Genomic DNA, 21,445 nt, shown 5'->3' on the forward strand with positions numbered 1-21,445 from the left:
CGGCAATGGTATAGCCTTCCAGCTGAATGACAGCGATGTTGTCACTGGCTTCTGCTCAACGTTTTTTGTATCATGATGAAAACCTGACAGTTTCTAGACAGTAAAAAGTAGAACCATCAATTCTAGTCTGTGGTATGGGAGATCACTGGAAATGGTTTTGCCGCTTTCAGCTGCGCCCCTGAGAGCACCCAAGTGCCACCTCTCCGCCGCAGGAAGTCAGGGGCTTTTCCTGTCACTCTTGCCAGTCTAATCTCAGTGGTTCCCCTAGCCCCAGACTTTTCCGAGAAAGTCTAGAACCCTCACTGAAGGAACGGAGGGGACACATTTCCAGCCACGGTGCAGGTCTGCGTGTCCTGAGAGTTGGGGGTGAGTCAGGGCTGCCAGCGGGGCAGGCTGCCTTCATTCACTTGGCAAATCCACTGTGTGGTGCTTCAAAATGCAACAAGACTACGTTGCTAAGGAAGTCAGCACGCGGACACTGGTGGCTAATATTTCAAAATATCGAGAACAGAAGGCACATAAATGTTCACTCCTGGTAGTACTTACTTAGCTGGCAAACACCTTAAAAATCACATATTTTTAATATTTTTTCTCTTTTGCTGAAGCAATGCTACATTCTACAACTTAGAAATAACCTAATTATACTTCTTTTTGAGATTCTGCATGAGAAAGTCAGAATATCTATGTCCTACCCATAATGACTAGGGAAAAATGTTTTTAAAAACACAGAAAGGTAAACTTTTATAGTTGGGACCTAAAAGCTAGGCGCATTACTTATATAGTCATTTAAAAGAATGTAAGAACTTAGCCAACGTTTTCTAAACTCCTAGGTTAAACGTGGTCACCACTAGGACACGTGACCTGTCCTGGAGTTACGCAAAGTGTACACTGGGAGGTGGCTGGGCCTGTCACATCTCCGAGGTGACAGATCAAAGGAACACAGACTGCAGAGAGGACGAAGCCCACTGCTACAAGGGCAAGTGACCGGCAGAGTAGAGGGTGGTGCAGATGGGGCTCAGAAGAGCCCACACAAGACTGGCGGGGTGTGGAGACCTCCAGCACCAGGAGTGCCTCCTGAGCTGACGGGGGTGCGCTCACTGCCGCGGCCCTTCTGGGCCCTTGCCCGACCCGGGGAGCGCAGGACGCCCCGGTGAGGATGTGCTCCTGGCCACGCTGCTCACTTTGAGGATGCCGCCTTGGCCTCGCACTTTTTCTTTTTCAATAATTTTAGTGAGAAACAAATAGCAATGACACAGTTTCAAATCTGATTAGGACAGCTTCAATAATTAATACGTTGCATATTGTTGTCTTAGTGGTTATTCATTGTACAAGATGCAGACATGATATCCTGTTTATAAACACTATTAGAACAGATCTTTCTATTCATTGAATTAAGAGAATGTAGCTGTATATCTATCCTGTTTTGAATATACAGATACAAAATGGTCTTGGCCTTGCACCTGAGAGTCACTGACACTATGTTAAAGGAGGGACCAGTGTATTTGTGATGAAGTTGGTATTTTCAGGATTTCAAAACAGAGCCAGATCACAGGCCACAAGTTAAATTAACATAACTCATTAAATTAACGTAATTCTGTGGCGGATCCTCATGGGGAAATATGAAACAGTGACAAGGTTCATATGGAGCAAGGACATTAATGACGCAGATTGGCAACCTGTGTGGGCATCTGGGACTCATCCCCCGGTTCTCACTCTGTGCCAGCACCCAGGCAGCCACATGTCCAGGGAGAATAGAGAAAGGTCACCCAGTCCTGGGGACAGGGCGGGGACATGGCGGTCAAGAGGCAGTCCAGGAGCTCGGGAGGTCTCCTAGGAGCACTATAGGGGTCAAGAAGGAAGGGCACCCTCCACACAAACACCCAAGCTGCCTGGGCACAATTTCCAAATGTGGGGTGTGGAGAAGTCTTACGGATCTCAGACATGGTATCCACAGGATCTCCACAGTTTGACATTTTCCCCTAGGACGATGACGCAGCTGCCACCACTTTCTTGTTTCATCTTTTGCTACTTGTTCCTACAGCACACACTGACAGGTCACTTGCCAAATCTCAGTGCCACAGCCCCCTTTTCATCTGTGTGTCTCTAAGCCAATCCCACCATGTCAGGGCAGCAGCTACCAGGCAGGAGGAGGGCCCAGCACTGACTCTGGCTGACACCAGGAACCACATCACACTACTGTTCCAGGCGATGGAGCCCGTTGTTTGCTCCTCAGCCTCCCCCTCCTTCTCGTCCTCCTCTCCTTCTTCCACTCTCCCACCTCTTTCATGACATGCTGTCTACATTTTGAGGATTTATCTCCCACTAACATTTGCCAAGAGTTTAATTCCTGTACATAGACATATCACCAGCTCCTAGGGATGTGAAAGGGCTTACTATTCTATCAAGAACAAATCTTTTAAAATGTTTAACAATTTATTTTAATAATATCAAAATGAAATGGGCAATAACAATTCACAATTTAAATACCCTTTTCACTTTTTACTGAACACACTTTGGCACCTTTCTTTTCTGTTCCAACCCATGATCCTCCATGTCTGGGCCAATCTCGCAAAGATGAACTCTGGGAGTCCACAGCAGCAGGTCCTTCAGAACCGTTGCTCTATGCTGAACAGCATGCTCTCTGCTCCAAGGAAATGGCTTGCCTAAGTAAAACCACACATACGGTGCTCAGCTCAGCTCGGGAACAACCCTTTAATTGGTGTTATCTCTATTTCAAGCCTGAAATGAAAGATTCCCAATGGAGGTAAAAGATTGCCAGATTTTTCTTATGCTTGCACTGTGCATACTGTGAATTTGTGTGCACATCACTTATGCAGCTCTTTATATAGAAAGGACCAAAGCTCAGTAAGACAGCTTCAGATTCATCCCTACTGGCATTACTCTTTAGCACCACAGAAAAGCGAGTGGCTACAAGAAAGCATCTCTGTACTTCTCTCCTTCAACTGCAAACACGTTTGAACAGGAACTGAAGGTCAAAGCTTACTTGGAATGCCAGCTACGTAGAGACAGGTGTCTATCTGGGCACTATTCTCTCCCATATTTGAGTTCTAGTCAGTTGAATCCGAATAGATTTGTTAAAGGATGCAGTTTGGGGACAGCAGGTCCTGATGAGGCTGACCCACCTCAGGCCCAGCCACACCTATGGCTCCTGAGTCCCCAGCAGGGGAAGGATGCCCATGGGTGTCTGGGTCCTGCCCATGCTCCCTGGCACCATGGAGGGAGCCTCTGCCAGGGCCGCAGACAGCACAGCACTGGGACAACCCTCACGCTTAGCTCTGCTCCTCATGCACCGGACGGCACCTGAAAACCAGCATCTGAGAGCCCCTCCGCGCCAAGTTCTCTGTACAGCCACCCCAGAACGTCTCTCCGACATACATTCATGTGTGTGTAGGACCGGAAGGCAGGTGACTCACCACGGCAGATTGGAGACAGACATGGCAGCGGCCTGGGGTGCTCTCGACCTCAGGACAGAAAATCAGTGGGTCCAGGTGACGAGACCACTGGCAAGCTCTGCTTTGCTACTGGAACAGTGCAGTCTACGAGGATCTAAACAAAAAAGGAACACAGTGATGTCTGTGGGCCATCGCACATGCATTTCAAGCAGATCAATAGCTGTGTTACAGTATAAGGTAGACCAAAGAAAATGTGATGGCTTTCCCTAAAATATGACACATCATGAATCCATGAAAAAAATCAAACCAGCTACATGACTACTTTATGACCTTACTTCAAAACCAATTCAAAGGTGTTTTTAACTGTTTATTCCCTGAAGGACAAGACCTGAGGATCAGTGTAACAGCAGAAGGTGCATATAAAACTACAAACACACCCAGTCACCTTATCTTTGACAAAGGGACCAACGTGTTTAAGTTCTTGAGCCCTGCCCAGCTACAGGGCCCTGGTGAGCCCTGCCCCACCTCATCGAGCTGTCAAGGGAGCCTTGCTGAGCTGTGACCCCACCCCCCACCATTGCAGGAGACGTGCACAGCTGAGGCTCACCCTGCCCTCACCTGGGTAGAAGCCACGCTAAACCCAGACCACAGGAGCTTTGGAGAGCATACTCCATCCCACGGCCACTGTCTTGGGAGCCTTACTGACCCACACTCTTTGCCGCTACCACCTCTATTAAGCCTGGGTGAACACAGGGAGCTTCAAAACTGTTGAAACAAAGAAGCAAAAGGCAATCTCAGTCCTCCAGCACAACCAGAACAAGTCCAGGAGACAAGGAAATAGAACTTGGAAGTCACATGCCTGCAATATCTGAAATGATAGCAACTGAAGTAATAATGGAAAGCCCATGAGAATCACAGCAGATTTCTCAACACCAACCAGCAAGTCATGAAGAACTTGGAGTAAAGTATTTTAGATTCTGAAAGAAAACAACTTTCGGGCCAGGGAGACGGCTGAGTGGAATAAGCACATCCCTGGCAAGGGCAAGGGCCTGAGTTCAATCCCTGGTTCTGAAAAAAAAAAAAAAAAAAAAGAAAGAAAGAAAGAAAGAAAGAAAGAAAGAAAACAACTTCCAACCCAGATTGATAAACTCTGCACAACTACTTATCAAATTTAATGGAGAAATAAGATACTTCCACAACAAAAAAACAACTGAAGAAATTTGTTACAAAGAGTACTGACAGATATTCTAGAAAGTGAAAAAATGACCACAACTTCAAAGTACTCCATCAGGAAATAGAAGAAATCAGATAAGAAATAATTTTTCAGGTAAAAAAAGAAAAAAGAAATGACAGCAATCATGAAAGAATTGCTCAGCACATCAAAAAAAAAAAGACATGGATAAAAATGTAAAGGAGAATAGAAAAATGATGGAATCATTGAATGAACAACACAAAGAAAGAACTGGAATACATGAAACAGATTCAAATAGCTATCCAGGAAATTAGGAACTCCACTGAAAGCTGGCAAAACCACTCGAACAAAACTGAAGTTAGAATTTTAGAACTTGGATATAGCATTGCAGCCAGTGATCATAGAAGGAAAGAGCTCTCTAAAATAACAAGGAACCAGGAAATAACAATTCAACAGCTGCAAGATGATGCAAAGAAAAAACATAACATTGGTAGGTTACAGTGAAAAGCAGGAATCAACACAAACATAAAAAAAAAAAAAACTACTTGCAGAAGTAGTAGCACAAAATTTCCCAAACATGGGGAAAGAATCTGCCATACACTTAAGTGAGGCATATAGAACTCTAATTAGCCATAATCAAAATAAATCTACACACAGATGCATAATAATCAAGATCCCAGAAATTCAGAAGAACAGAATATTTAAAGCTATTAGAAAAAACAAACAGATCACCTATAATAGATGATCACAGCATATTTCTCAACACCAACCATCAAATAATGAAAAACTTGGAGTGAAGTATTTTAGATTCTAAAAGAAAACAACTTCCAACCTAGATTGATGTATCCTGCAAAACTATCTATCAAATTTAATGGAGAAATAAGATACTTTCATGACAAAAAAACAACTGAAGAAATTCATTACAAAGAGTACTGACAGGTATTCTAGAAAGTGAAATAATGACCACGAACAAGAGGAAGGAACCACCAAGCAGAGCGAGCAATTAAACAGAGGAGAAAAGTAGAGAACCTACAACAGAAAATAACATGACAAAGATAAGCCAGTACATATCACTTATAATTATCAATGTAGATAGCCTCAATTCACCAACCAAAAGAAGCAAACTGGCAGAGTGGATCAAGAAACAAAATCCAACAATATGATGTATACAAGAAACACATTTAAGACAAAAGAAAATTCATAGATCGAGAGTCAAGGGATAGAAAACAATACTCCATGTGATAGGAACCCAGAGAAAAGCAGGGGTACCTGTTCTGGTCGCTGACAATGTGAACTTCAAACCAAGAATGATCAAAAGAGATAAACAAGGTTACTACATACTTGTTAAGGGAAAAACGCAAGAGGAAGAGGTAACAATCATAAATATATATGCACCCAAAATGGAAGCACTGAACTATACAAATTTTAATAGACGTGAAAAATTGAATGAGAAATAAAACAATTACAATGGGGTAGTTTAACACTCCATTGTCACAGAGATAGATTAACTAGGCAAAACTTAACAAAGAAATAATGGAATTAAACCAAACTTGTGAAGAAATGGACTTAGTAGGCCTTTATAGATTGTTCCACCCAACAACATCTGTGGGAGGCACAGTAACTCCACGCCTCCAACACTATTGCAAGTGAATCTTTTTCTAAATCCTGTGAATCTGCCATATTATGACTCCGTGCCATATAGCCCTTCATGGTTACCTGAGTGGCTCTGACCTGTAAAATTCTCCTGGTGCATCAGCCTCATTAGTGACGCAGTCTTCCTCCTCCCCTACCTCTGCTGAGCTAGGTTCCTAGTTCTCACCCCGCCTATTTCCCATGAGTCTCCTGCTGTGCCCAGGAGGCGGGACTTCCTGTCATAGCCCGGTTGCCTAGTTACTCGCGCCTTTTACCCGCCCACGTCATTTCCCTATGCCTCCACTATATACACCCAGCACCTCCCCTGAATAAAGAAGACTTGATCAGAATCCTGTCTTGTCTCCATTTCTCGCGTCTACTGTCTTTTGTCCCCTCTTCAATTCCCTGCTCCTCTCCCAGGTGACCTTCGTTGACTGACCCGCTGGTTCAGGACAAACATCAGAATACACATTCTTCTCAGCTTCACACAGGATATTCTCCAATATAAACCATATTCTAGCACATAGAACATGCTTATGTAAATTCAAAGGAATTGAAATTATCCCAGGAATATTATCTGATTATAATGCAATGGAAGTGGAAACAATAGAAGACCCTCCTGCAGCAGGGCCTCTCACCTCGACACCCTACCCCATGGTGCTTGCCTTTCGGGAGCAGCTCGTGCAGCCTCTTCCCTGAGTGTCGCCAGCTGCAGGGCCATCTCAGCTGCAGTGCTCTGACTGGATTTGAAACATCTGCTCATCTCAGTGACTTGACTTGGGGGAAATCGAGAAGTTACCGGAGGCCAGATCTGGATGGATGGGGACATGGCACAATGTCCTTACCAGCCTGCCTGTGTCTGCGATGGCACTCTGCGGCAGGAACCATGTATTTTGGGTCACAAATTTTAAAGACTCATGAAAAAGCACTTCCAGACGTGCTTCAGAAAGTGGCAAGAATAGCAAGCGTGCTCAAAGTGCGAGGGCAGCTGCTGGGGAGATCAGTGGCAGTACAGCTTCTACTGTGGTAAGTAATTTAAGCATTAACCATACTATTGATCACACCACATACTATGTGCCTTGACAGCTGGAGGAGAAAGATGCAGGATGATGGCGTAATGTGCTGGTCCCACCCTCAAAGGACCTGATGTAACGAGGGCCATCACCCCGAACTTAGCGTTGTAATGAAGAACTATGCAGGGACACGGGCCTGCAGACGAGGGACATGGAAGACGATGAACCACTAGGGACCTAGGAACCTAGATGGCACCACTGAGCTTAGCGACAAGGTTCCCAGAACCTCAATTTAAAGTTTCTTAGAAAAGACAGTTTCTTTTTCCCTTATAGAAATCAGTCTCATGGAGTCCACAGAGGATGGGCAACTCCATGACCGAGAGCCGAGGTTCTTTCTTCATGGGCTTCCTCCTCATGGTCCCCAAGGCTGCTGAGCTCCAGCCGGTGTGACTGCCTTCCAGCCAGCATGAAGAGGGAAGAAGCAAGAGGAAGGTCCTTGCTAACAGGTTCTGCTTGCATCTCATTGGCCAGAGCTTAGTTACTTCTCCACTCTTACTCAATGAAAGACTGGAAAATTCAGGAATTGTTCTAGGGAGCCACATCATAACTCCAGGGCTACGTGTCTGTCCGCCAAAGGGGACTGCCGGGTGTGGGGTGAGTTCTGCCGCTGTCGCCGCCAAGCTGAACCTCGGGATCTGGATGCCCACAGTGCTGCGGTTGTAGGTCGACAAGCACAGGGAAGGGAGAGGCGGGCCGGCCGGCTGCAGCAGCTCGGCCATGTTGCCTACACGCATTTGAATCATACCTTGAATTCTGTACCTCATGCACAGATCAAGAAAAAGTTCTGTGCCTCCTCATTTACCAGCTCCAAACCACATGTAAGGAAGTATTTGAATAGGAATAAATCACCGTCCAGGCCCGGCACGACGGCATAGCCTTTAACCTCAGCACGCTGCAAGGCCAAGGCAAGAGGGTGAGAAGTTTGAGCCCAGCCTGGGCAACTTATTGAGTCAGTGAGACGACATCACAAAAAGAAAAATTTAAAGGGGGCTGGGGATTTAGCTCTGTGCAAAGGCTCTGGGTTCAATTTGCAGTACTGAAATAAACAAAATAAAATCCTCACCGTCTCACATGTGGGCCACCCTGCTTACACACTGCCAAAGTCACTGGGTTTGTGCAAGCACTTGTCAGGCTTGCAGCTCACGGAGAAAAAGTGGTAACAACGCGTTCTTCCATTGACAGCTGTCGGCTGGCAGAACGATTCTGATCTGCCAATGAAGCCCGCAGCTCTGAAGGCACACACCCCAAGTCCTCTGCCGACAGACTCCCAAACAGGTTCCCAGTTCTGTTCTACCCTTAGCTGACTGTAAAGGTACATAAATGCAAATTGTCAAGGACACAGGAGCTCCGAACTCCAAATCTGCCGGCAACAGTCCTCTTCCATCTTTTACGATCTGCCCTGCCCAATTCAGCTACCAAAAAAGTTCGCGTGAAAATCTGCTGATGCAGCTCATTCTTCTAGATCTATTTGATTCTGTCTTTAGAACGATGGGTATCTGGCTGTCATTATTTTAATACCTAACGAAATTTCTTCTACTGAATTATCCTTTGGAGTTTTGCCAACAGCGTGCACTGAGAGACAGCATTAGAGAAAGTAAAAAATAAGCACAACACCAGGCCTCGGGAACCAGGCATAAGGTTTGTTGGGAAACTCACCAACACAAATACGTTATCATCCTGAGCACTCTAAGGAAAGGGCTGGATTAGCTTTCCACAGCAGTAGAAATGTTACCCTAAATTTCTCCCTGACATTTAAGCTAAGGGTAGTACACAACATTTTACATTTGTCCCTGTGCTTCAACTTATGAGACATTCTGAGGTGACTTTCTGATGTTTCTCAATAAGTGGACCAGCTCTCTCGTTATGATTTATGTATGAAGTACTCCCAAAGGCTGGTGTGCTGAGAGTCTGAGTAGTGAGTACATGTTCAGAGGTGCCTGGAAAGGAGTGGGCTGTGGAGGCCTGCCCTGGGGCCACACCTGGCCAGGTGCCTTGCGCTCTGCTCTTCCACTGTGCTTCTCCTTCTAGGACCTGAGCCAAGCAGCTTTGCTCCACCATATCTTGTCACTGAGCTGCTCCTGCCTCACCACAGACCTAGAGAGCTGGCTGGCCAGGATGGAAACTTCTAAAATCACAAGCCAAAATAAACTTTTCTTTCTTTAATGATGTGCAGGCATTTTGTCATGGAAGAGAAGTGACTAATCAGAAAGCCAGTACCAGGAGTGGAGACGTCATGACTGTGCCTGGTTATGCGGCGCGGAAGCCTTTGGAGCTGGTTTGTGGAAGTCTGTGTGGACACGTAGGCTAAGACAAGCCCCCTAGTGCTATTAACAGAGCTCACTAGGCCGTTCTGGTGTGAGTCCAGAAGATAATAGTGCTAACAGGAATGAGGACAGCAAAGGCCACGTTCAGGAAGACTCACACGGAGACACTCATGTGACATTCTGACAGAAAACCTATCTACTTCCTGTCTTGGATCCAAGGCTCTGTAAGAGTGAGCTTAGAGGCAGCCAACAAGTTGATCTGGTGAAGGAAATGTCGAGACAACACAGAGCTCAGCTGTGGCATGCATGCTGCTGGCTGCTTTTTGCCAGATTTACAGGGAGAACTGTAACCCAAAAAAGTAGAGCGGAAACATTTGAAAACTGGCAGTCTGACCAGAACAGAACTTCATTCCAAGTTGGAGTCAAGCGGTGTGGCTGAGGAGATGAGTCACTGGAAACCAAGCCAACCATGCTGCACTGGTCACTGGGCAGGGTGCCCAGGGGCACCTGGGGAGCTAGCTGGAAACTCCCCATGGCAGGCTCAAGGGGGTCCAGTGTGAATGAATTCCATTGGAAGTATTTGCCTTGAGAAGAGAGTGAGGGGTGCCCTGCTCCCGCAAGGTCACCCTGGAGGAGGCTGCTTCACAAGAGTCATTTCCTCATGCTCAGCCATCGAGGACCATGGAAGCCGCTACAGCCAGTGCAAGCTTGCCTACTGTGCAAGCCCGCGGCAGGCCTTGGCATCACCTGCTGATGCAGGTGCAGGAATTCAGACCGCAAATCATGGGTGATTCAAAGAAAGGGCTGAAATGGCAGCAATGTGTAACTGGGTCTTTATACCTGTGAGAAGCCCTGAGAGAGCACTGCATGGAACTGTGAGTGAAGCCCAAGCTGCAGCGGGGAGCCTGGGAAGGGCAAGACGCAGGGAGCGAGGAGTGTCCGCCGAGGACAGCGACAGATGCCAGGGGCACCGGAGCAAGCCAGGGGCCACGGGCTGCCGGACAGCAGACCACAGGGGCCACTGGCTGCCACATCGCGCCACCTCAGGCCCCAGGTGGAGATGCACGAGTTGCTTTCTCCACTGGGTGTTAGTCTTGCCTTGATTTTGTCCCTCCTGTCTACATCCCCACTTCTCACCCTTGGGAGGGAACTATTTATTCTGCAAGCTGGGAATGTGTAACCTGACTTTATTTTTGCAGGGGCTCACCACTAAGAGTTTGCCTGAGTGTTGGAGGAGACTTGGGATTTACACTACTGAGCGATGCCGGAACTGCTGGGACTCTGGGGAGTCTCGAGACGGGCTGAACATATCTTGTCTTGTAAGATCAACATAAACCTTGAGAGGTCTGGGGCAGAAGACCACGCTTGGGATCCACGATGTTCCCCCGCAATGTGCTAGAGCTCCAGTGGTTGATGGAATGCATGGGAGCCCCAGCTCATGAGGCCTCTATGTGTACCAGTTGGTGAATGCACTGAGGATATCAAATCTGACGCATTCCTGGAAGGGGTCACGGGGGTGCAAGCCCAGCTCTCAGTTCCATCTGCGGGCAGCGTGGGCACTCCACATGCTCCAGGTCCCTTCCCCTCCTGCTCTGCCATGCTTCCCCATGCGGGCCAGCATGAGGAGGGCTTTTGTCGGTCACGCCCTTCCACCTTGATGGAGCCGGCGGCCCAGGCACTGCACTGTGAGCCTCAATAGACCCTTCTGCCTTTATATTTTAATTCTCAGGAATTTTGTCACAGTGACGAAAAGCCAGCACAGCTTTACTACCCACCCCTTTTCTCCAATTTTAGCTTTTAACCTGTTTTTATAAACATAAATACATATGCAAACATATGCTTACAAATATACACGGTTTATTTAAAGACATATAAAACCCTCCATAAGTTCTTTTTGGGAAGAAGAAAGTGTAAAATTAAAGACCATGATTCCAGATTTGTTTTCTTGTGCAGAATGCAGAAATAACACACTAGGGAGATGGATTCCAGGATCCTAGACGGAGCCACATGAACTCCTGCTTCTGCGGGGCTGAAGCACTCGACACCGCAGGGCATGGTGCACCTGACTGCACGTGAAAGGCCAAGCAAGGCACCTCTCATGCAGTGCTGGGCTCAGCTTGGCACAGACTCCTTCAGGACTCCAACTCGGGACTTCTCTCTTTATTTTTATTTATTTATTTTTTTTTTAGGAACCAGGGATTGAACTCAGGCCCTTGCACTTGCCAGGGAAGCGCTTATTCCACTGAGCCATCTCCCTGGCCCCCGGGACGTCTCTCTTGTAGGACACTTAGGCCCAGAAACTTGCAGTCATAGATTCCCTCTCTGCCTCTTTGGCATGTGGATCCACAGGCCTCTTTTCAGTTTTCAACCCAGATTTGTTTCTCAAAGATCTTGGAGCCACCCTTGGAAGCCTAGCCAGTAAGGGGCACAGCAGCCCTCCCCCAGGCTCTGTGGGATGGGGAGCCCGACACTGACTGCCCCCATTACTAAAGCTGTGGCCTCCTCACTGGGCTGACACTCCCCAGTGTCCTCTAGTCTGTTTCTTCGAGCTCAAGCCCAGGCTGAGGGACCCCGTGGCATCTTCTAGTACGACTGAGTTCAGTCTCTGTCCACTATTACAGTAACACTGCATAGAATTTCCTTCCCTTGCTAATGCCCCTATAATTCTTCTTCGGAAAGGTATTGTTTTCAGCCCTAAAATTACATGATAATTTCCTAAGATGCAGGAAATCATGTTTAAAGTGAACTTCTTTAAAATTTTTTTAATCTTTCATTTATTCAGTACAGTGTCATGCCATATAGCTCAAACTTATAGCAATCCACCTGTATCAGCCTCCCCAGTGCTGGGATTATGGGTGTGTGCCACCTCTCCTGGTTTCGGTGGCTAACATGGCATGCCCAGGGCAGGGCCAGCATGGTATGTGATGCCCGAGATTGAACCCAGGTCCTTGCGCTTGCCAGGGAGGTGCTTAGACCGCCAAGCTATCTCCCCAAACCTAAACTACTTCTTGATAGACTTTACCTGCAATAATTCCCAACTTTGAATCTGTTAAGTTCGTATTATCTGTAGACCTATAAAATTAAATGAACACTAGAGACTTGCATTTCCTTGATTTTAAAGGTAGAAGATTATGAAAAGTAAATTCTTGAAGGCAAAAGAATTCCTAACAACCATTCAATGAAATTATAGTAACTGCTGTGACATTCAGGTTGATGGTCCATCAACTTCGCTTACGATTTACGAAGCGTTTGGCTCACTCCCATGAGAGCAGGCACAGAGCGTCCTGCGCCCACCAGGCACTCCAGGTTCCTGAGCTGAGGGACACAGCAGCGCCTGCCATCTAGGTCTTAATCACGGCATGTCTCCAAAGGCCTCAGTAACGGGCTCGCTGCTCTCCTAAGTGACATTCAAGTGATTCATTGCTCATCGATGCAATCTTTCCACAGAAAGCATCTTTAGGATCTTCAGACAAATTTAAATTTTATATTCCTTTCAGTGATTCACAATCCTTATACAAATCTCTGACATCAGTCTCCACACTAAAGTATAAATTTACAGCTTTTAGCCACAATTCCATCTGCCCCTCTCCCACAAGACAGAGCCAGCTTATTTTCCTGTCAGAAGAAACCTCCAAATACGTGCAGTGCTTTTCGACATCCTGCGCGCAGCCAGGGCCGTGATCATAGCCACCGACACAAGGGTTCTCTTTAGTGAAACTCTAAAACACATGTGAATTTAGGGGAAGGCCTCCTCCTGCTGACTTTTATTAAAACTGTGTTGTTGGGAAGATACTCTCCCAAAACAATGATTTTAATCTGTTTATTGATGAATAAGACTTTAGGTTTCCAATACGCCTGAAAGGAACATTATTTAGTAAGTTCATTTAGTTTCAATCACTTTGCCACTCAGTAATACAATGTATAAAGAACATGGTAAAGGGGTTTTCTTTTGCTTTGTTATTTTATGAAAAAATTAAAAAATTCTATGAAAGAGAGTAACAATAGTTAATACATTGCGAATTATTATCTTCAAAATAGCTACTTGGAGTACAAGACATAAACCAAAAGAATCTTTAAAAACGAAGCAAACATGTTTTTTTGCAAGCAAAAGCATTTGCGCGACCTGTCCCATAAATTTATGGACACTTCTGTTACCGCGAAAACCCTGAAGTTCCGTGAGCACGCTTCGGTACGCTGCTATCGCCTCGCCATAGGCTCTGTATGCTCCACATTTCAAGCAGTAAATCCAAAACTGTTACCTGGAGAAGAATCAAATGGCTCGAGTTGGAGCATAAACAGCAGAAGCACTCAGGACTGTGTGAAAGGTTTTCATGCTAAAGATCCAAAACAAACGCTAACTAAACAAACTATCAAGAAAATCCAGGACATTCGGCCAGGTGCAGGGCAGCTGCCCTTGTACTGCGACGTGAAGCAGAGGGCGCTCCGCTCTCTGGCCCCCGAGGCGCTAACCTGGTCTGGTCCGCTGCTGCTTCCTGCGCAGGAGCTGCCTCCCCGCCGCTGCGCCCCAAGCTCCGCGGCTTCTCAGGGCCCCGCGGGGTCCTTCCCCAGGGCTCCGGTGGCATCTGCGGAGGCTGCGAGTTCTCAGCCCGCAGCCCTGCGGCTCTCAGGCCGCGCCCCTTCTGAGGCCTCCCCTCCTCCTCCTCTTTCTCTGCCCGCATTCTCCACTGTTCACGTCTGTACGTTGGTTATGAAAAGGGAACTTGGACATTCTGAAGGTGTCCCCTCTGTGGCTCCACGCTGCTTCTCAGCATCCTGGGCACATGGCTGAGAAGGCATAGTGCATCCATCTGTGTTTCCTACTTGCAAAGACCAGCCAAGCAATCCTGACAGCCTAGTGATTTCTGCAATCACTTCACAAACGTCCTAGCAAGACAGGAAAATGGCATTAAAGGGGTCGGACGGCTCTGAGCCCCCCCACACCCCGGCATTCCAAGCAGTGTTCCTGCCCACAGGTACCCACCCTGGGAAGACACCCTGGCAGGAGCTCGGGTCCTCACGCTGTGACTGTAGAGTGCAGACGGGAGCATGGTGACCAGAGGCCGCCAGGCTGGTGCCTTCCCTGCACTTAGCTGCCCTGGTACTGAAGTCACTTCAGGGCAGTGTTGGCATTCAGCTGGGCAGGCAGCGCCTTGTCTGAAGCTGTGTGATTATGCGCAGTGTGCACGTCACAGACAGTTCCAGGGGCGGCATTCACCACAGCTAGAGAGACCATCGGCTATGGCCTTGGGGTTATCTTTAATAAGTTTATCATATCAAAGTACCTGGCTTTGGGGCTATTTTCTACAAAATAATCTACTACATCTGACAGTGTCCCAATTTTCTGCAAACAAATCCTTGTATTCTCCTGTAAACTACGAAGGCAGCTTTCCCCCTCACGTCTGAGCTTCACTGTGGTCGTGGCCCGGTGCGTCCACCCCACGCCCACTGCCCAGCTCCCTCCACTGCGGACCTGGGTCGCACCTGCCCCCTCGCAGAGCCCTCTACACACAGCGTTCTGCGTCCACAGCCCCAGCGCACACCAGCTGGACCCCCGGTCCCAACCCGCACCCTCCTGGCCGGCTGGCTTGGCTGCGGATCCAGCGCTCGGCCAGGCCCCCCTGCATGGCAGGACACCCACAAGGGCAGCCCCTCGCAGCCCTGCGCTCCCGCAGCCGCCCCACTTCTTCGCGCCATCTCACATCCATTGGTGCTCACATCCATCTGTGGGTTTGATCTTTTCTTGGACTTTCAGAATATTTTTCCTAATCACTCACTAAACAGTTGCCAGACCCTGTTTTTTTCAGTATTTTGAATTAACTGTCTTCTATTTCAAGTCCTTGTTATCTTTGGTATTAACCAGCTTTTTGGTCATATTTCAAAGCATTTAAACCATACGTAAGACTATTAATGGGACAACTGGGAGAAGGCTTTAAACTGAAGGCTCCTTGGGCAATTTCTCCGGCTTGATGAGGACCGTGCTGCCCCGTGGCACTCCGGGAGCTCTGTCCCTGAGACCAGGCTGTGGTTCTGGCTCACACACCCGCGCCGTGCACCTGGCTCCCACCTCCAAGGCATACCGGGGGTTAATATAATTAGGGCGCAACATTTACCAAGGCCAGTCCGTGCTCAGAAAACTTGTGCGGGTCCCCCGCGGGGCTCAGGGCCCTGGCTGGCAGGCCACTCCCCTTCAGGGGTCTGCTTCCCTCTTCCGATGGCACTGCACAGCACTCGGGCACTGAGCAAAACTTACACGCGACTCACAGCTCGATGCCCAACCTTCAGGTGCAGGGTACCGAGCGCAAGCGCAGCGCTGCATGAACAAGGCTTTAAAAAGTGTCCTGCACAGAAACTCGGTGGAGTTTTCAGAACCCGCATGCTGATGACTAAGGATTCAGTCCCCTATGCTCTCCGATAAGGACTGCCAAAAGCGATTTAATTAAAAACACAGAGAAACAAAGCAGCAGATTGAGACTGTGTTAAATAACTGTCTCAAATGAATAACATACTTAGGCACATTTAATGAACCTTCCGATGTTTTCTGCGCTACAGCACGGCATGTGCGGGATGAGTGTGGAGAAGGGGACACCACCACTGTGGCTTGGGCGGAGCGAGGCGGCTGCCTTCTTCCGGAGATCCAGCTCCTGGGACGCCCGGCAAACCCTGCCCCCGAGCTTTGTCTGCCACAAAGACTTCCTCTTGAGAAGCAGAGCACAGGTACTGCCAGCCCCTCTTATGGCCGTGCGCGCGTTCAGATTTTACTAGCGCACCTTCACCATACAGCAAGGCTCTCTTCACTGTGGGCAGTGGGTGGGACACAACACCTCCTAACTCTTTGCGTGCACCTTCCTCCCTGTCCCTTTCGAACCAAACCTATCACCTTGTTTGTCACTCTTTGACTTTGCTCTCTACTGACAGCTCTGTGTTTCCCAGAGAAGAGAAACAGGTGGGAAATTCACCCCTATGTCTGGTGTGTTTCACTTCACATGACCCAAGGTTATACTTCTTCACGGCAGAGTAGTACTCCACAGTGTGTAAGCACCACATTTTCACCTGTGACCTGCACATGACATTCTCTTGCAGAGTGCTAAGCTTGTGCCACCTGAGGCTGGCAGCAGGAGCCCAGCTTCTTCACTAAATGGTCACATTCCTTCATCTCTTTCTGATCTGCAGACCTACAGAGCTTTCGGCGTATGCACTAGGTTTCCAGACTTCTTAACTGTAGCAGGAGTCCTGCCTCAGCTTCCCCAGCGAGCCTTCTGTCCTGGGGCTGTCATTTCTCCCACACAGGAGGAATCCCCAGCTCTGCAGATGCCAGCGGGGCCCAGCGCAGAGTGGTCTGTCACGCGGCCATCTCTCATGGGATGCTGTCTCGGTCTGCTTCCTTCAGCGAGTGGGGTTTCCCCACCGCCCCTGCTAACCAGCTCCGCCAGGCTGCTCCACGGCCGTGGAAAATTGACCTGACCCTGCGGGCAGTCTTGCGCTCTCGCTACCTGGCCCCGTAATCACACGTCTCCCTTTTATCCTCGTAGGATTTTGTTTTAGCAGAATTTTCTGTTGGACAGCAGATTTTTGTACTTCTGAAGAATGATATGGTAAATATTTGTATAGCAAGAGCTGAGAGAGAGTGAGAGAGTGAGAGAGAGAGAGAGAGATCCCACTTTGATTGCAGAATGTACGAGCTCAATGCGCCCCAAAACAGAGCCCTAGAGAAAAGCCTTGCCAGCCCGATCTCTCCTCGCTCCAGCTAACATGTTCTGTAGCTGATGAAGCAGCCCTTCACAGCTCTGCGTAAGTACTGGTCACTGATCGCTGTGGGTTCGGACACTGGCTGGGGATGACAGACTCCAAAGAACAAAGGCGTTGGCATGCCACCACTCACTAGGAAAAGCAACCGCGCGCAGGCAGCTCACCTACCACAGCGGGATCAGCGCAGGAGTTCTGTGCTTGCTTGTTTGTTTTCTGTTAAAGCTGGGATGCTATGTGACTGCGGTGGCCATTGCCACAGTCTTGTCACATTGAGCCTGAGACTGGAGCCCACACTAGAGAAGGCAGAGCTGAAGGATGAATGAAATGATTCAATGGACCTTTCCCATGGGGCTGCAGCCCGAAGTCTTCCACTGGCCACTATCAGGGCCACTGTCCCTGAGCAGTGTGGGTGATGCCTGCCCTGTTTGCATGTGGAAGAGCCTTGTGCAAAAAACAGTCATCTCCAAGGCAGCAAGAGCCAGGAAGGGGCACGAGCAGGGAAAGGGCTTACACGATTCCTATGTTTAAAGATGTCATTCCAGCAGCACTGGGGAGAGCTGCTGAGGAGTGGGGACATGGCAGGAAGTGAATGGGAAAAAGTCGCAGCAGCTAAGAATGGAGTGGTGTGGGCTACGGGGAGGGAGGAAGGGGCAGGACGCGCTCATCCACGGCCTGGATCTGCATCGCATGTGAGGAAACAAGGGGCGGAGCCTCTCCTATGTGGACCGAGGGAGGCCATTGGTCTGGACAGGAAATGTGCAAAACAGGGCAATGGCTAACATGCATGACTAAGGTTTGCTGCGTGGAAGTTGCAGATGCCTGTGACATGATGAGGTGGACAGGTCTAGAGCCAGGGACAGGTGGCTGAGGCTCTGGTTACAAGTTCCATCTACAGCTTCGAGTGTGGCCCTGTGGTGGGAAGGTCTCAAGCCAGGACACAGAAGAGGTAGCTCAGCTAGAAGGCACAAGAGGAAGGGCTGCAGCCAGCACCACGGCACACCAACCCGGAGGCTCAGAGACTTCCAGGAGGAGACGCAGGGACAGAAAGGACAGGAGACTGGGAGGGGAACGATGAGAGGCCCCGCGCCATCCTGCATCAGGGGAGCAGCCTTGCAGAAGGCAGGAGGTCAGCAGCAGCCCAAGTGGTCGGAGCTCACCGAGCATTTGCCCCTGGTCTCAGGGAGCCCTGAGCTTCCGCCTCATCCTCATTCACCCCTGGGCAGCGACGAATCTGACAGCTCCCAGCAGGACTCCTGTCCCCAGGAAGGCGTGGAGGGGCCACAGCTTGTCCGCTTCCCTGCCCTGCAGCCAGGCTGGGAAAAGACAGGGCACCTGCACCAGCTCCTCCTACCTCGCCAGCCCAAAGGCCCTCTAGAGCCGGGTCTCCCTGAGCTCTGTGTCCCTGCACACATATGGCACTCAGCCGCCTGTCCACCGGGTCACAGTAAATGCCACGTAGGCGCAGGCTGGCAGCGGGAGGTGGTACGTGCGGTTCCCCAAGGGACGTGGTTTCTGGGTCTCTTTCCTGGACCCCACCCAGCTCCTCTAACCTGCACTCATTCAAGGTCTCTGTGGCGTGTGCTATTCTAGCTCCATTCAGAGTTTATGTGTACAGCTGTGGCCTTATCCCTAAGATGGGACTGTAACTAAAGGTGGTGGATATAAAAGAAATCACTCAGAAGTGACACCGAAAGTAGGGGAACGTCCTCCCCATTTGTACACGATATGTAAAATAGAGCTTTTAGTAGCAGCAATTGAACTCTTCAGTGCTCTCAGGTGGGATAAGATGGCTAGGCGCAGGCTTCGCTTTACATCTTCACACACAAGGTTTCTGTTTGCCGACTTGGGCACTCTGAATAATGCAGTCTGCCTAATGTATTTTTGAGATTATAGTAAGATTTGCTATAAACACTTTGCAAATATCAGTAAATGCTGAAAAATACAGATGCTTCAGAGAAAAAGTTAGATTCTAGTACTGCCACAGGCAGGAGAAATGTTAGCTTGTTGCTTCCCTGGGGTTTCCTTGGTGCTGCTACATCCATCCATCCATCCATCCATCCATCCATCCATCCATCCATCCATCTGTCCGTCTGTCAGTCCGGCTGTCCGGCTGTCCATCTGTCCATCCCACACACATTCTGGTGACCCCTGTGACCACCCTCATGGGTTCCAGATACAGAGCAGGAACAAGGAAGAAGCCGTTGCGTCCTATTGCAGGAAAAAGGCAACACTCAGTAGTTAAGAGAAATACAGAATCGGGGGACTAGAGACGCTATGAAGGCAAACAGGCAAGGTGAGGGGCTGAGGTGAGAGGTGGCTGCAGCAGGGAAAGCTGTCTCAGGATGTGATTCTTAGGCAAACAATGGAGAAGAGAGCATTTTAAACTCTCTCTTCAGGTATTCATGGAGTTTTACGGATTTTAAAAAGCAGCATCATCAATGAAAAGGTACTCAGCAGCTCAAGGGAAACCTCCAAGCATATTGTACACGCGTTCTCTCTCTCTCAAATTCAGTGCCACAAAGGTCACCCGTGCTCCTGCGGCTGGGGTGCAGGTCACTGTGACCCATCAGAAACACAGGTTCCGCCTTGCCCTCTCTGACACTGCCCCAAGCCCTGCCACCACCCCGGCACCTTTACCTGTCTCCCTGCACCAGCCCACTGTGGCTGCTGGAGGCTTCAGATTTTACATGACAACTTCTGACAATGCTTATGCTTAAGGCAAGGCCTGCAGGCCCCGCAGTGGCACTCCATGGTGGGTCTCCTGCAGCCCAGCGCCGTGGAGCTGACGGCTGAGGTGTGCAGGCTCAGCACCTGGCGGTGCTCACGGCTTGTGTCACGTGACAATGCCAGCCCAGTCTCTCTTGGAGGAACAAGGAGGTGGAATTTTGGCCTACAGAGAAAAATCCTTCATAAAATTTCAACCACGTCCTGAATTTTCTACCCTTCCCCCACATTTATTCCTTTATTCTAATTTTACGTTTTTCTTCAGTTCTTAATTCCATTTTTCTTGTTAGTCAGTAAATCATCTCAGGTACAAGGCATATAAAGTATTTTCATAATTAAAAATTAAGTAATTTTTAATTATGAAAATAATTTTATAATTAAACTGTAAAATTATTACCTTAAAACAACAATATCTTTCAAACTGTTCTGATTCATTAAATATGCCATATAATATAGATATTTTGATCTAAAAAGCACAATTAAAATTTCATATGCAGGCAAGAATATTCACGAGCTATATTTGCATTTCCATGTTAATAACGAAACTAAATATTTTAAGCTGTGCTTTGTAATTCAGATATTTCCCAATTAGACAATATACTAACCAATGGCAGTTTGATGATAAATTTACATGTGCAAAATAGAAAGACATTTGTATTTACTAAAGGTTTATAACATCCTATTGTAGGGTTATAGACATTTGCCCAGCAAAGCCTGACTTAGCCTCAGTGCCTGCAGGTCTCCTGGTAGGACTCCTGGTAGCGGCGTTAGCACTCGCTTCATCACAGCATCTCCCTGACAATAAGAAGTGGTCACAGGGGCCAGTGTCTATGACCTGAAGGACCAGGGAGTATTCTCTGCTACCATGTACTAAAGCGCCTACTGCTCGGAACGTGTCCCCGGAGGTTGGCACAGCAGGTCACCGAGAAGCACCTCCATAAGAGAAGCTGAAGTCAATGTTCTGGGATTTGGCACTGCCCCTCCTTCCTGGTCATAAAATTTAGGGGTGACAGGCACAGCAAACTGTGCCCTAAATTATTTAAAGTTGGGTGACATGATCTCACTGCATGTACCTGTTTGAAATTAGGCCCAGTCTGCATTTGAAATGAGAAAGAGATGCTCTAGTATATTACAAGAGACTGGGTAGTTAATACGCGTGCACAACCCTGTCTGAAAACAACCGTACTGGTCCCCCCGGCCCCGGAGAGAGGGCATCAGAGCACATCATCCAGGCACTGTGGTGCAACGCGTCCTGCATATAACTATATCCGGCCTCTCAGCCTCTCCCTGGAAGGCTGAGCTCCTACAATCAAATTTCTGCCCTTCCTTATACCACACAAAAGAAGGACCCAGTGTGCCTGGAGAGCCGGGAAGCCAGACAACGGCCGCCCCGCACCACCT

The 21,445-nt window shown here is 48.4% G+C and overlaps 1 protein-coding gene across 2 annotated transcripts in view; it reads right to left on the reverse strand.

Annotated features, from left to right (window-relative positions):
- Nucleotides 1-21,445, reverse strand: part of Oxr1 (oxidation resistance 1) — a 330,122-nt gene that overhangs the window by 261,953 nt on the left and 46,724 nt on the right. For both annotated transcript variants that reach the window (XM_004642244.3, XM_004642245.3), the window contains exon 2: nucleotides 3,435-3,567. In XM_004642244.3, the coding sequence (XP_004642301.2) occupies nucleotides 3,435-3,457 (23 nt within the window). In that variant the 5' untranslated portion in view covers nucleotides 3,458-3,567. The remainder of the gene's footprint in view (nucleotides 1-3,434; nucleotides 3,568-21,445) is intronic.

This window comes from Octodon degus, unplaced genomic scaffold (assembly GCF_000260255.1).
Source record: "Octodon degus isolate 3935 unplaced genomic scaffold, OctDeg1.0 scaffold00148, whole genome shotgun sequence".
NCBI classification, from domain to species: Eukaryota; Metazoa; Chordata; class Mammalia; order Rodentia; family Octodontidae; genus Octodon; species Octodon degus.